At 38.0% G+C, this 14,825-nt stretch overlaps 1 protein-coding gene across 3 annotated transcripts in view; it reads left to right on the forward strand.

Moving 5' to 3' along the window:
* The window catches only part of LOC132392526 (coiled-coil domain-containing protein 148-like), a 101,844-nt gene that overhangs the window by 46,990 nt on the left and 40,029 nt on the right, over positions 1–14,825 (forward strand). For all 3 annotated transcript variants that reach the window (XM_059966504.1, XM_059966505.1, XM_059966503.1), the window contains exons 5-7: positions 8,979–9,061; positions 10,922–11,073; positions 13,293–13,388. In XM_059966504.1, the coding sequence (XP_059822487.1) occupies positions 8,979–9,061; positions 10,922–11,073; positions 13,293–13,388 (331 nt within the window). The remainder of the gene's footprint in view (positions 1–8,978; positions 9,062–10,921; positions 11,074–13,292; positions 13,389–14,825) is intronic.

Genomic DNA, 14,825 nt, shown 5'->3' on the forward strand with positions numbered 1-14,825 from the left:
TGCACATTTGTTGAAGTCCCTGCCAGTGGGTGTTAATCATTTTGGCCAGTTAGTATTGCTCTCTTGGGCACTGGAATGATGGTGGCTACCTTGTAGCCTGCAGGGACTGTGGACTGTTTCAGAGAGGTACTCAGCACCTGACCATGAATGTTGTCCAGCCCTGCAGCTTTGCATGACTTCACCCTGGCTAAGCTCCTCCTCACCTTATCTGTGATCAGGCAGGGTGCCTGTTCCTTGGGAAGAGAGGTGGCTTTCCTCGATGTCACATCACTCAATTGGACAAGTCCTCAGAAAGGGAGCCATCACTGTTGTTGAGATGCATGGTGGACTTGTATTTGGTTATGGCTTGTATACTATGCCAAATGTACCACATGTCCAAGGTGTCACAAAGGTGCCTGTAGGTTTTCTTTGGGTACTCACACTTTTCCTTCCTGATGGCACTGGAGAGTGCAGCTCTTAGCATAGAAACATAGAAAACCTACAGCACAATACAACCCCTTCGGCCCACAAAGTTGTGGCGAACATGTCCCTACCTTAGAAAATACTAGGCTTACCCATAGCCCTGTATTTTTCTAAGCTCCATGTACCTATCCAAAAGTCTCTTAAAAGACCCTATTGTATCCACCTCCACCACTGTTGCTGACAGCCCATTCCATGCCCTCAACACCCTCTGTGTAAAAAAACTTATCCCTGAAATCTACTCCCCAGCAGCAATTTTCACCAACTCCTCTCTCATGCCTCTGTAATTCCCTTTACTCCACTGTGAAAGTGATGCATCTGACTTTAGTTTCTCCTTCTCAAATTTCAGGGTGGATTCAATCATGTTATGGTCACTTTCCCCTAAGGGTTCTTTTACCATAAGCTCTCAAATTAATTCTGGTTCATTGCACAACATCCAACCCAGAATAGCTGATCCCCTAGTGGGCTCAACCATAAGCTGTTCTAAAAAGTCATCTTCTAGGCACTCTAGAAATTCCCCCTCCTGTAATCCAGCACCAACCTGATCTTCCCAATCTACCTGCATACTGAAATCCCCTATGACTATTGCAACATTGCCCTTTTTGGCATGCATTTTCTATACCCCATTGTAATTTGTAGATCACATCCTTACTATTTTTGGGGGTCTGTATACACTTCCCATCAGGGTCTTTTTCCCCTTGCAGTTCCTTAGTTCTATCCACAATGATTCAATACCTTCTGACCCTATGTCACCTCTTTCTAATGATTTGGTTTCATTTTTTGCCAACAGAGCAACACCTTTCTGCCTGTCCTTTTGATACAATGTGTAACCTTGAACATTAAGCTCCTAGCTATAATCTTCTTTCAGTCATGACTCAGTGATGCCTACAATATCATACATGCCCATTGACAACTGTGCTACAAATTAATCTACCTTATTCCATATACTGTGCGCATTCAAATATAACACCTCCAATCCTGTATTCACCCTTTTCGATTTTGTTTGCTTTTTATGTTGTAACTCATCCTGTTAACTTCAATATTGCCCTATCAACAGTCTCTCCTCACTCTACAATATTTGCACTTGTAAACCAGCTACCTCATACTCAGCATTATCATCCACCTTTCCTAAAATACTTCTTGCATTGAAATATATGCAGCTCAGTACACTAGTCACATCATACTCAACCTTTGAGTGCTAACTTTGTCTGAGGTCTTACCAACATATGTCCCCACAACCTCGTCACTAATTGCTTTGGCATTCCAATATCCCTTGAAAACCATTGCTCTCTCAAACTTTTAACCTTTCTTTTCAACCCAACAAGAAAAAGATCCTGTACCCTCAAAATCTCACCTTTAAATGACCTCCATTTCTCTATTACATCCTTCCCATAAAACAAATTGTCCCAATCCACTCCTAAATCCTTTTGCATCTCCTCAAAGTTTGCCTTTTTCCAATCAAAAATCTCAACCCTGGGTCCAGTCCTATCCTTCTCCATAATTATATTGAAACTAATGGTATTGTGATCACTGGACCCGAAGTGCTCCCCAACACATACCTCCGACACCTGACCTATCTCATTCCCTAACAGGAGATCTAACACTGCCCCTTCTCTAGTTGGTACCTCTATGTATTGCTGCAAAAAACTATCCTGCACACATTTTACAAACTCCAAACCATTCAGCCCTTTTACAGTATGGGCTTCCCAGTCTATGTGTGGAAAATTAAAATCTCCCACAATCACAACCTTGTGCTTACTACAAGTATCTGCTATTTCCTTACAAATTTGCTCCTCCAATTCTTGCTCCTAATTAGGTGGTTTATAATATACCCCAATAAGTGTTACTACACCTTTCCCATTCCTCAATTCCACCCAAACACTCTCCCTAGATGAGCCCTCTAATCTATCCTGCCAGAGCACCGCTGTAATATTTCCTCTGACAAGCAATGCAACACCTCCCCCTCTTGTCCCTCCGATTCTGAAGCACGAAATCCAGGAATATTTAGTTGTCAATCACACCCATTCTGCAACCATGTTTCACTAATAGCTACAACATCATATTTCCAGGTATCAATCCATGCTGTAAGCTCAACTACCTTTCTTACAATGCTCCTAGCATTAAAATAAATGCATTTAAGAAATTCTCCACCTCTTACTCTCTATTTATCACTAACGGTACAAAAAACTTTACTATCTTCTTTTTATTCCTTCTCCCATACATCTAGAGTGTTCCTACACTCTGGTTCCCCTCCCCCCCTTGTTTCTCGATATATATTGATTGGCACCTCCTTAGTGCAAAGGGTTTAGATGGGGTGAAGTTTGTTAGGTGTGTTGAGGAAAGTTTCCTGACACAATATATCGATAAGCCAACTAGAGGAGAGGTTGTACTTGATCTGGTATTGGGAAATGAACCTGGTCAGATGTCAGATCTTTCAGTGGGAGAGCATTTTGGAGGTAGTGACCACAACTCTATCTCCTTCACCATAGTGCTGGAGAGGGATAGGAGCAGAAAATTTGGGAAAGCATTTGATTGGGGTAGGAGGAAATATAATGCTATAAGGCAGGAACTTGGGAGCATAAATTGGGAATGGATGTTCTCAGGAAAATGCACAACAGAAGTGTGGCAAATATTCAGGGGAACTTTTGCATGGAGTTCTGCATAGGTATGTTCCATTGAGGCAGGGAAGGGATGATAGGGTTAATGAACCATGGTGTACAAAGGATGTAGAAAATCTATTTAAGAAGAAAAGAAAGGCTTACAGAAGGTTCAAGAAAGTAGTTACTGTTAGAGCTCTAAAAAATTACAAGAATGGAATTAGGAGAACCAGAAGGGGCCATGAGAAGACCTTGGTGAGCAGGATTAAGAGCAAGAGAATGAGCCATGTGAGAATAGGACCAATCAGGTGTGACAGTGGAAATGTGTGCATGGAGTTGGAGGAGGTAGCAGAGGTACTTATTGAATACTTTGCTTCAGTATTCACCAGGCAAAAAGACCTTGGCAATTGTGGGGATGACTTACAATGGACTGAAATGCTTGAACATATAGAGATTAAGGAAAAGGATGTGCTGGAGCTTTTGAAATGCATTAAGTTAGATAAATCACCAGGACCAGATCAGGTATACCTGTGAGAAGCGAGGGATGAGATTGCTGAGCCTCTTGCGATGATCTTTGCATCATCAATATGGATGGGAGAAGTACAGGAGGATTGGAGGGTTGACGATGTTGTTCCCTTGTTCAGAAAGGGAGTAGAGATAACTCAGGAAATTATAAATCAGTGAATCTGACTTCAGTGGTGGGCAAGTTGTTGAACAAGATCCTGAGAGGCAGCATTTATGAGCATTTGGAGAGACATAATCTGATTAGGGATAGTCAGCATGGCTTTGTCAAGAGCAGGTTGTGCCTTACGAGCCTGATTGAATTCTTTGAAGATGTAACAAAACACATTGATGAAGGTAGAGCAGTAGATGTAGTGTATATGGATTTCAGTAAGGCATTTGATAAGGTCACCCATATGAGACTCCTCCAGAAAGTAAGAAGGCATGGGATACAAGGAGACCTTGCTTTATGGATCTTGAAATGGCTTTCCCACAGAAGGCAAAGGGTGGTTGTAGATGGTTCATATTCTGCATGGAGGTCAGTGACTAGTGGTGTTCCACAGGGAACTGTTCTGGGACCCCTCCGCTTTGTGATTTTTATAAATGACTAGGATGAAGAAGTAGAACGGTGGGTTAATAAGTTTTCTGATGACACAGAAGTTGGGGATGTTGTGAATAGTCTGGAGCGTTGTCAGAGGTTACAGCAGGTAACCTGCATAGAATGCAGAACTGGTCTGAGAAGTAGTAGATAGACTTCAACCCAGATAAGTGTGAAGTGGCTCATTTTGGTAGGTCAAATTTGAAGACAGAATGTAATATTAATGGTAAGGCTCTTTGCAGTATGGAGGATCTGAGAGATCTTGGGGTCCATGTCCATAGGACACTCAAAGCTGCTGCGCAGGTTGACAGTGTTGTTATGAAGGCATATGGAGTATTGGCATTCATCAACTGTGGGATTGAGTTCAACAGTTGTGAGGTGATGTTATGGTTATATAAGACCTTGGTAGGACCCCACTTGGTGTACTGTATTCAGTTCTGGTCACTTTACTACAGGAAGGATGTGGATACTATAGTGAGAATGCAAAGGAGATTTACAAGGATGATGCCTGGATTGGACGGTGTACCTTATGAGAATAGGTTGAGTGAACTTGGCTTTTTCTCCTTGGAGTGACAGAGGATGAGAGGTGACCTGATAGAGGTGTATAAGATGACGAGGGGCCTCGATCGTGTGGATAGCCAGAGGCTTTTTCCCAGAGCTGAAATGGCTAGCACAAGGGGGCATAATTTTAATGTACTTGGGAAATAGGTACCAAGGGGATGTCAGGGGTAACTTTTTCACACAGAGAGTGGGGAGTATGTGGACTGCACTGTCGGCAGCAGTGGTGGAAGTGGATACAATAGGTCTCTTAAAGGCCTCTTAGATACATGGAGCTTAGAAAAGTAGATAGCACAACATTGTGGGCCAAAGGGCCTGTGATGTGCTGTAGATTTCTATGCTCTGAATTCTAAAATGTAAATAAGTGTGAAGTTACTTACTTTGCTAGAAAAAAATTGAAAGGCAGAGTTTTGCTTAACTAGTAATTATATTCAAAGGGATATGGATGTCCTGTAAGCTAGTCACTGAAACAAATGCCCAGGTGTAAAAAGCTGTTAAGAAGGTAAATGGTAAATAGGCATATATTTATCATAGAGAGAGACCTTCATGGGAGAAATAAAATGGGATCAATGTTGGATTAGTATAGATGATGTTTGATAGTTAGTGTAGAATTTGTGGGCCATAGAACCTTTTGCCATGTTGTATGATCTCAACTATGAGCAGTCTAACCATTCAATACTCTCCATCTTAATCCCTCGTCCCTTTTTTTCCCTATGTTCTTAAAACCACCTTAACCACCATCTTTAACAGTATCTTTTGTCTCTGACATCAGTATTTTGTACCTCCATGCCTTTCTGGTTATGCTACAGTGGAACAATCTCTTCTTCCTCATTTCTTCACAATGGGAACTTAAACAGGTTGATAAATGACAGAAATGAAAGAAAGAATAATAGAATGTAAAAACAAAAAACATGGAAATCAAGGACAAGAGACCAATAAGGCACGTACTTAAAAAAGGCAAGATGATTAGAATTGGCAAGAATATAAGCCTAAGGCTTTGTATCTTAATGTACAAAGCATTCATAATAATGTTGATGAACTAACAGCACCAATAGAAGTAAATGGAGTTGATCTGACAGCCACTACATAAATATAGTTGCAAAGGGATTGAAAATAGACACTTAATGTTGAAGGATAGTTCACAAAACGTTGCTGCAGTGTTTCTGATAATAAATATAGTTATGAGAGATAATCTAGCCTCAGAAGATATTGAATCTATTTTGAGTGGAGAATCAAAAATATCAAGATAAAGAATATACTGGTAGAAATCATATATGGACCCTAAACAGTAGCCATACTGTTGGAAGGGGTATAAGTAAACAATTAATGGGAGCATGCAAAGAGAATAGTGCTATATTATGGCAGACTTTAATTTCACATAAATGAGCGGAATCAATTTGAAAACTGTAGCTGGAGGAAGTATAAATTAACAGTTAATGAGAGCCTGTAAAAACTACAGTGCATTTATGGGAGACTTCAATCTTCATATGTTCAGGTCTAATCAAATTGAAAATAGTAGCTATGAGAACAAATTCATAGAGTGAATTTAGGATGGTTTTCTGGAATGATATATAAAGGAGCTAACCAGAAAGAAGCAGGCTATCTTGGATCTGGGAATGGGCATAATATAGAACATAGAATATTAGAACACAATAAGGCCCTTCAGCCCATGATCTTGTGCCAACCTTTAAATCTAAAATCAATATAACCTTTTCTATCTATACAGCTCTCCATTCTTCTGTTATCCATGTGCTGATCTAAGAGTTTATTAACACTAATGTATCTGGCTCTAATGTCACCTCTGGTGGGATGTTCCACACACCTGCCGTTTGGTATAAAGAACTTATCTCTGATATCACGCTGTACTTTTTCCAAGCACCTTTAAATTATGGCCCTTTGAACTATCTATTTCCACCCAGGGAAGGTGTCTCCGGCTATTCACTCTAGCTATGTCTTTTATCATCTCGTACACTTCTATCAAGTGACTTCTCATCCTCCTCCACTCTAAAGGGAGTAGCCTTAGCTCGTTCAACCTCTCATTGTGAGATATGCCCTCTAGTCCAGGCAGCATCCTGGTAAATCTCCTCTGTACCATCTCTAACACTTCCACATTCTTCCTGTAATGAAGTGACCAAAACTGAACACAATATTCTACATGTGGTCCAACCAAGGTTTTATAGAACTGCAACATTACCTCAAGACTCTTGAAATCAGTCTTCGAACTAATGAAGGCCAACCCACCATATGCCTTCTTAATAGCCATATCAACTTGTATGTCAACTGGGAGGAATCAATGGATTCCTCTGTTTCTCCACAATGCCAAGAATCCTGTCATTAACCCTGTATTCTGCCTTCAAATTTGTCTTTCCAAAATGAAACACTTCACACTTCTCCAAGTAGAACTTCATCTGCTAATGTCAGTCCAGTTCTGCATCTTGTCAATGTCCTGTTGCATCATTTAACAATCCTCTACACTATCCACAACTCCACCAACCTTTGTGTCATTTGCAAACTTACTAACCCACCTTTCCACTTTATCTAAGTCATTTATAAAAATTACAGAGAGCAGGGGTCCTAGAACAGATTCCTGTGGAATACTGCTGGTTGCCAACCTCTAGGCAGAATACTGTCAATCTAGAACCACCCTGTACGTTCTATGGCCAAACCAATTCTGTACCACACTGTCAAATTTTCTTGGACCCTATGGTTCCCTGACTTATTAGCCTACCTTGGGGAACCTTATCAAATGCCTTACTAAAATCCATATAAACTATGTCCACTGTTCTACCTTTAACAATGTGCTTTGTCACATCCTCAAAGAATTCATTCAGGCTCGTGAAGCATGACTTGCACCATACTGACTGTCCCTAATCAGAGTATGAGACAGGTTTAGTAAACTGTTGTAAGACCTATTCTACTGTGTATTTCTACTGTGGGATTTGTGCACCTAAATTATTTCACGTAGGACCATTGGGCAAAATTAGTGTTGATCTCCCTATAATGCTTTAACATATTCTTAAGCATGTTCCAATTTTGGCCACTTTTCATGGATAGGTTGTTGAAACCTAAAACAAGGTCTTTCCTTCCCTTTAGGATGGTCATAAAATATTGCATATCACAAGTCAAAGACAACTTTGTGTTCACTGTGTGCCCTAAACAATATTTTTCTCAACTGATAGCATCAAATAGAGATTTTTTATGCATTTAGGCTAGGTACAAGTTGTTAACCACCAAAGAAAATAAGAACACAAAAAGTAGGCATTCGTCAAGATCACACTTCATCCTTCAACAGTTCTTCTTGTGTTAATTCCTTATCCGTTGATTCTTTTAATATCCCTTAACATACAGAAATTCAGTAATCTTTGTTTTAAATGAACTTAATTGCTTCTTTGATGTTGATTCCACTTAAATATATAAAGATGGACTGATATTTGTTTTTCTTTAGAAGTATTGTCTGTAAATTTCACCCGTTAAGTACTGGTTATCCATGTTTGAAATTCGCTTGTATCATCAGTGAATCTGATAGGAATTCATATTTGATTTTTCTGTGGTGGGCATCATTCAATGTGCTCATCAAATTTGTTTCTGCTTGCTACAATAATTCTATATGGTGATCTGCTTATGTTGTCTTTGAGATTTTTTGTTCTCCACTGAACTGGCTTAAAATAACTCAGCTCCTGTACAAATCTATCCATGTTTAGCTGGAGCTTCATTTTACATTTCCTTGACTTTTTCCACATCATTTCCCCACAGCCCCTTCCTCACCAGCCTTATTATTTATCTACAACCAACAAGTATTTAAGCATTTGATATTCTTGTTTTGTCCTCTTTTCTGCTTGGGTCTTCTAATATTTTCAAAATCTTTATTCTAGCCACTTTGATATTTTTCCCCTAGTTTATACAGTTTTGCTCTTTCATTTCATTTTCATTTTTCAATCTTTTTATTGATTTTCAAATAAAGAACATACAAATACAAATCGAAAGAGGAGTTTAACAAGTAGATAATGTAAAAGACATATAAACAGCAATATTAAAGACAAAAAGCATATAATATCAAACTCAAATAGGTAATATATTATGCTGTTATATATACAATGGTCAGAGAGAAATTACAACTCCTTATAGCAGTCGTTTTGCTCTTATTTACAGTTTAGAGATATTGCTTTTTCTGTTTTCTCTGTTAAAAATGTTATTAATTTAATAATGGTACAACTGCTATAAGTTAAACAAATAAACTAAACTTCCAATGTTTGTTCTATTAATAGGGAAAAGTTAGAATTGCATCTTCAGAACTTCCTTGAAGTTGGAAGCTTTGAGAATGAATTCCATTTTGAAATGAAGAAGTATGGTGTGTATTATCTGCATATAGTCCATTTTGTTTGTGGAAATGTCTGGAACAAGGAAATAGTGGCTATTTTGAAATTCCATGAGACTTTTAATATCTCACTGAAATAGTAGCGAGAAATTTGTGTAGCAACTTAAAAATAGTGTAAGTTGCTGAAGCCCCAAAAAAATCTTGTAAATTGAATTCCCAGTTCACTTTTGTGTATCTACAGTTTTTAAGGTTTTAAAATAAGATGCTTACTCTAGAATTTCGACAGCAATTTTATGTTAAGAATAATAAGCCAAACTGACCAGAATGTCCCTTTCATTGCTCTTTGATGTCATATATTCAATTTCTCCTTCTGAGTAGATGTTAAAATGCTTTAATTTTCTTGATTTCCCTTGAGAATGATCTGTGAACTCCACCTGGAAAGTTAGAACATCAGTAACACACAAAAAATACTGGAGGAACTCAACTAGTCAGACAGCATCTATAGAAATGAATAAACAGTTGGCATTTTGGGCGAGACCCTTCTTCAGAACTAAATACCAAATAAAATTTACACACTACAATTCCTGAATGCAGATGAACCTGCCCACCAACTTGACCAGGCTTCAGTGTTTCCAGCCAACAATGGCTTTAGCTAATAACTGATCTTGGGTAATTAGTGCAATCTTCAGGTTTACCTAAACTCAAATGTAGATGGTAGTCATTTGTGTGCAGTAACACAGGCAAACTTCATTTAAGAAGGACGATTATTTGAGTAAGGTTCTGGAAGGCAGCTACTGAATGCTTCCCAGTAAAATAACTTCTCTTCTTTATTTTATTGTAATTCATCTTGAAACCTCGATGTTCTTGATTGGGTGAGACCAGAAATTGAAATCAGTCAAGATGTGAATTTGGTGGAGTCTTAGGTGCTTTAAACATATTTGAAATGTCCCCTTTATATGGTGTTTGTCAATACTTTAATATGGGATGATACTGTGCAAAAGAGCTGGTCATTGACTTCAGGAAGGAGGCGCTGCAGTGCACATACTCCTGGTTTACATTAAAAGTGTTGAGATTGAGAAGTTTGAGAGTTTCATATTCCTGGGAATGAATATCACCAATCGTTGTGATCCAACCAGGTAGGTGCCATGGTCAAGAAAGCTCACTAATGTCTCTACTCCCTCAGGGATAAGGAAATTTTGCATGTTTCCAGCAACTCTTACACATTTTTTGATGCACCTTAGAAAACATTGTGTCTGAATGCATAATGGCTTAGTAGAGCAACTGCTTTTCGTGTCACAGCCAAAAAATTAGCTCAGCACATTGTGGAAAGCAACCTTCCCTCCATGGACTTTGTCTATACTTCTTGCTGCCTTAGTAAAGCAGCAAGCATAATCAAAGACCTTACCCTCCCTGATTATTTTCTCTTTCCCTCTCTCCCATTGGGTAAAAGATACAAAAGCCTGACAACATGTATCACCAGGCTCAAGGACAGCTTCTAAGCTATCTAATGTTATTAGGCTCTTAATTAGACCTCATATGATTATATAAACTCTTAACCTCAACATCTACCTCGTTGTGTTCTTATTGCACAACAACCTTCTCTGTAGGTTTTACATTTTATTCTGCTTCATTATTGTTTTACCTTGTTCTCCCTCAATGCACAGTGTAATGATTTGATCTGCACAAACTCTGTGCAAGACAAGCTTTTCACTGTATTTTGGTGCATGTGACAATAATAAATCAATTCCATTTCCATCTTGAAGGGCTGAAGACATCTAATAAATATGTTTTTAATGTTTAAACTGCATTAAGCTGACATTGTATGAACCTAACCCTCTAAACAAAAATCGTTATATAGTAGATACATTGTGATTTTTTTTTGTCCAACTCAAGGTATATTGTTGTGCAGAGACCAAGAAGTCTTCAAAATAGCTACAGTGGATCCCATCCTACAATTAAAGAGAGACTTGAAACAAAAACAAATTGAAATGCAGCATTATACTTTGCAGAAGGATGGATTTAATTCCAGTCAGATATTAAAAGAGGTATGAAAATACTTAATCTGACTTAGGTTTCACTTAGATCTTTTTGTTATTTCAAAGTTGTTGAATTATATTTTCAACAACTTTGCATCTAACCTATTGCACTTGTATACTAATTTCCATTAATGTTTAGCTTTTGTATTCGTATTACTTCATACTGAAATATCATATTCTTACACTAGAATAATGCTACACATTTAATGCTCAGTACTTATGAATTCATTGCTTAGTAGCATTAAAATTGAAGGCTAATGTGATTAAAAAAAAAAGTGAAGTAGTCTTGGAGCTGACAGTGTCATCAATGTAGAAAACATACTTATCCATAATGGAACTAGGTCAGTTGATGACTATATGGTGCCTGCATCCCTGAAGGATTCTACTATTGATTCCTTGACCATGCCAGCCCTTCAAATACCCCTTTTGCCATTCTATCCAGCTCAGAACCTTTTATTGGTTCTTCCTCCTCATTGTAACATTCCTTTTAGTCAGAGTGGAAAGATTCTGTAGAGTTGAAGATCATGCTCTAACCTAATTTTCATTTCATATCTGTAACGCTTTTGTTGTTTGCCCTCCAATGTTTTACAGCTTTTTGGTTTTCAATAAAGAGTCCACTTCAGTAACTATATAGAAACATAGAAAACGTACAGCACAATACAGGCCCTTCAGCCTATAATGCTTTGCAAACATGTATGTACTTTAGACATTACCTAGGGTTACCTATAGCCCTCTATTTTTCTAAGCTCCATGTAGCTATCCAGGAGTCTCTTAAAAGACCCTATCGTATCTGCCTCCACCAGCGTTGCCAGCAGCCCATTCCACGCACTCACCACTCTCTGAGTAAAAAACCTACCCCTGACATCTCCTCTGTACCTACTTCCAAGCACCTTAAAACTGTGCCCTCTTGTGTTAGCCATTTAGCCCTGGGAAAAAGCTCTGACATCCTCTTTATAATATTTCTCCTAACAATAGTTCTAACTCATTAGATCTGAACATTAAATATTATAATCACAAAGCAACATCTGACTGGTTATTAAGGATTTTAACCTGCTACTGAAAAAGATGTTCTTATTTCTATAAATGTTCACATTCTCAAGATATTCAAAATAACTTGATTGGATTTTTTTAGTGTGTGATAAATATTTGCCACCACATTACAGGGAAATGGAATTTTTATACTCATCCAAATAGTATCATGAGATTATCCTTATGTTATCTAAGTGGGGAGATAGGCTATTGGTTAAACATCTTTTCTGAAAGGTAGTACAGTACCTTCAATAGTTCAAGTATCAAATTAATACTGTCCTATTCCTCCCATCCCTCCAACAATCTCTTTGACCCCCTATCATCAGGCAGGAGGCACCATAGCATTTAGACAAGAATTGCAAGAACTGTTAGGATGTAAACAGTTTCTTTCCCCAGGCTGTAAGACTCCCATCATACACTGTCATCATGTATGAAGTGCCAGTAGCGTTATACTGTTTACTTTTTAACTTGTATCATATATGCAACTTATTATTTGTTAATTTATATGTGGTAATATTACTTTGTGTTATGTGTTGTGCACCTTGGTCTGGAGGAATGTTGTGTTTGGCCATATACTTGTGTACAGTTGAGTGACAATAAACTGAACTTGAACTTAATGCATGTTATGTGTTCATCCTTTGAGTGGGAGTGATTTCATAGTCTTCAACCTCAGTTCTATAGCAGCATGTGCCTAAACCAAATGAAGATGTAAATAAAGGTCACTTTAGTGAAACTTTTCTAGGGTACATTTTATCAACAACTGTCTTATGAACCTTTGGTTTAGTGACAATCTCACTACCACACTTATTCAGAAGACTTAAATAATACATCAAAAGACATTGTTGTCTTATGTATGTTATTTATTTCTTGACTTTGTTTCAAGAGATGTAATTCTGTTGGATAGGTGAACTCCCAAAAAGCATTTAAATTATTTTTTGCCACTGGTGGTCAATTGGAATTGCTGAATGAATTATATGAATATCAAGCCTGTGGCTACCCAGTGAAATTTGACAGTCTATCCATGAACAGCTGAATGCCCTCACTAGAAACTTCCATAAAAGTATAATTATCAGCATAATTTAGTTGTGGACTATTCAGTGCTGCAGACTTAGACTTAATATACTTAATATGTTTATATTACCGGTATTTGCACAAGTAGGTTAAGAAACACCATTTTCATATTGTTTCCATTAAATTAGGTGGAATACGTAAAAGAACAACAGAAGACCATAATAGACAAGCTTGAACAAGAGAGACGGACCTTAGAAGAAGAAATCAAAAATATTGAATTCGAGGTAAGTGACTTCTTGAAAAAACAAAAAAAAAGTAAGTTGTATATTCTGATCATGAAGTTGCAGAAAACTACCTTTATCATTTAGGATTCAGAATTATATCTTTTCAATATCAGAAAAGTTGTAGATAACTCAAAGTGAAATGGTGTTTTGTTATGCATGTTATAGTTTGGTGGACGACACATCTTTGCAACTGGTTCCTTGCGGATCTAGAGCATTTAGAAGTAGCTGTCTTTACCAATGTGTATTTGAGTAGCTACAGATATTGATGATAACAGGGTTATGGAGTCATAGGATTGCATAGTACAGAAACAGCCCTGTGGCCCACCACATTCATACTAATTTTCTTGCTCATTTACACTAATTTTAAATTGGTTTATTACTGTCACATGAACCAAAGTACAGTGAAAATCTTTCTTTTATATGCCACCTGTTGTGTATTTAATAGCTCAATATTTGAATGATCTTGTATATACAGTACCTATAAAAAATATTCACCCACCTTGGAAGTTTTCATGTTTTATTGTTTTACAACATTGAATCACAGTGGATTTAATTTGGGTTGGCTTTTCTGACACTGATCAACAGAGAAAGTCTCTTTTGTGTCAAAGTGAAACCAGATCTCTACAAACTGTTCTAAATTACAAATATTAAGCACAAAATAAATGACTGCCCAAGTATTCACCCCCTTAAATGTGATACACCGAATCATCACTGGTGCAGCCAATTGGTTTTAGAAGTCACATAATTAGTTAAATTGAGATCACTGTGTGCAGTCAAGATTTTTCAATTGGTTGCAGTAAAAATACACCTGTATCTGGAAGGTCCAACTGCTGGTGACTCCTGGCAAAAACTACACCATGAAGACAAAAGAACACTCCAAGCAACTCTACAAAAAGGTTATTGAAAAACCTGTCAGAAGATGGATACAAGAAAATTTCCAAGTCACTGAATATCCCTTGGAGTACAGTGAAGTCAATCATTAAGAAATAGAAAGAATATGGCACAGCTGTAAATCTGCCCAAAGAGGCCATCCTCAAAAGCTGAGTGACCATCTGAGAAGGGGACTAGTGAGGGAGTCCACCAAGAGACCTATGACAACCCTGGAGGAGTTACAAGCTTCAGTGGCTGAGATGGGAGCGACTGCCTGGGTCGTTTACCAGTCACAGCTTTATGGGGGAGTGGCAGGAAGAAAGCCACTGTTGAAAAACTCACATGGAATCTTGGCTAGTTTGTCAGAAGGCATGTGGGAGACTCTGAAGTCAATAGGAAGAAGGTTCTATGCTCTCATAAAACCAAAATTGAGCTTTTTGGTCATCAGACTAAATGCTATGTTTGATGTAAGCCAAGCACTGCACATCATCAAAAACATATCATCCTTACCATGAAGCATGGTGGTAGCTGCATCATACTGTGGAGATTTTTCACTACAGCAGGCCC

This window comes from Hypanus sabinus, chromosome 4 (assembly GCF_030144855.1).
Source record: "Hypanus sabinus isolate sHypSab1 chromosome 4, sHypSab1.hap1, whole genome shotgun sequence".
Classification (NCBI taxonomy): domain Eukaryota; kingdom Metazoa; phylum Chordata; class Chondrichthyes; order Myliobatiformes; family Dasyatidae; genus Hypanus; species Hypanus sabinus.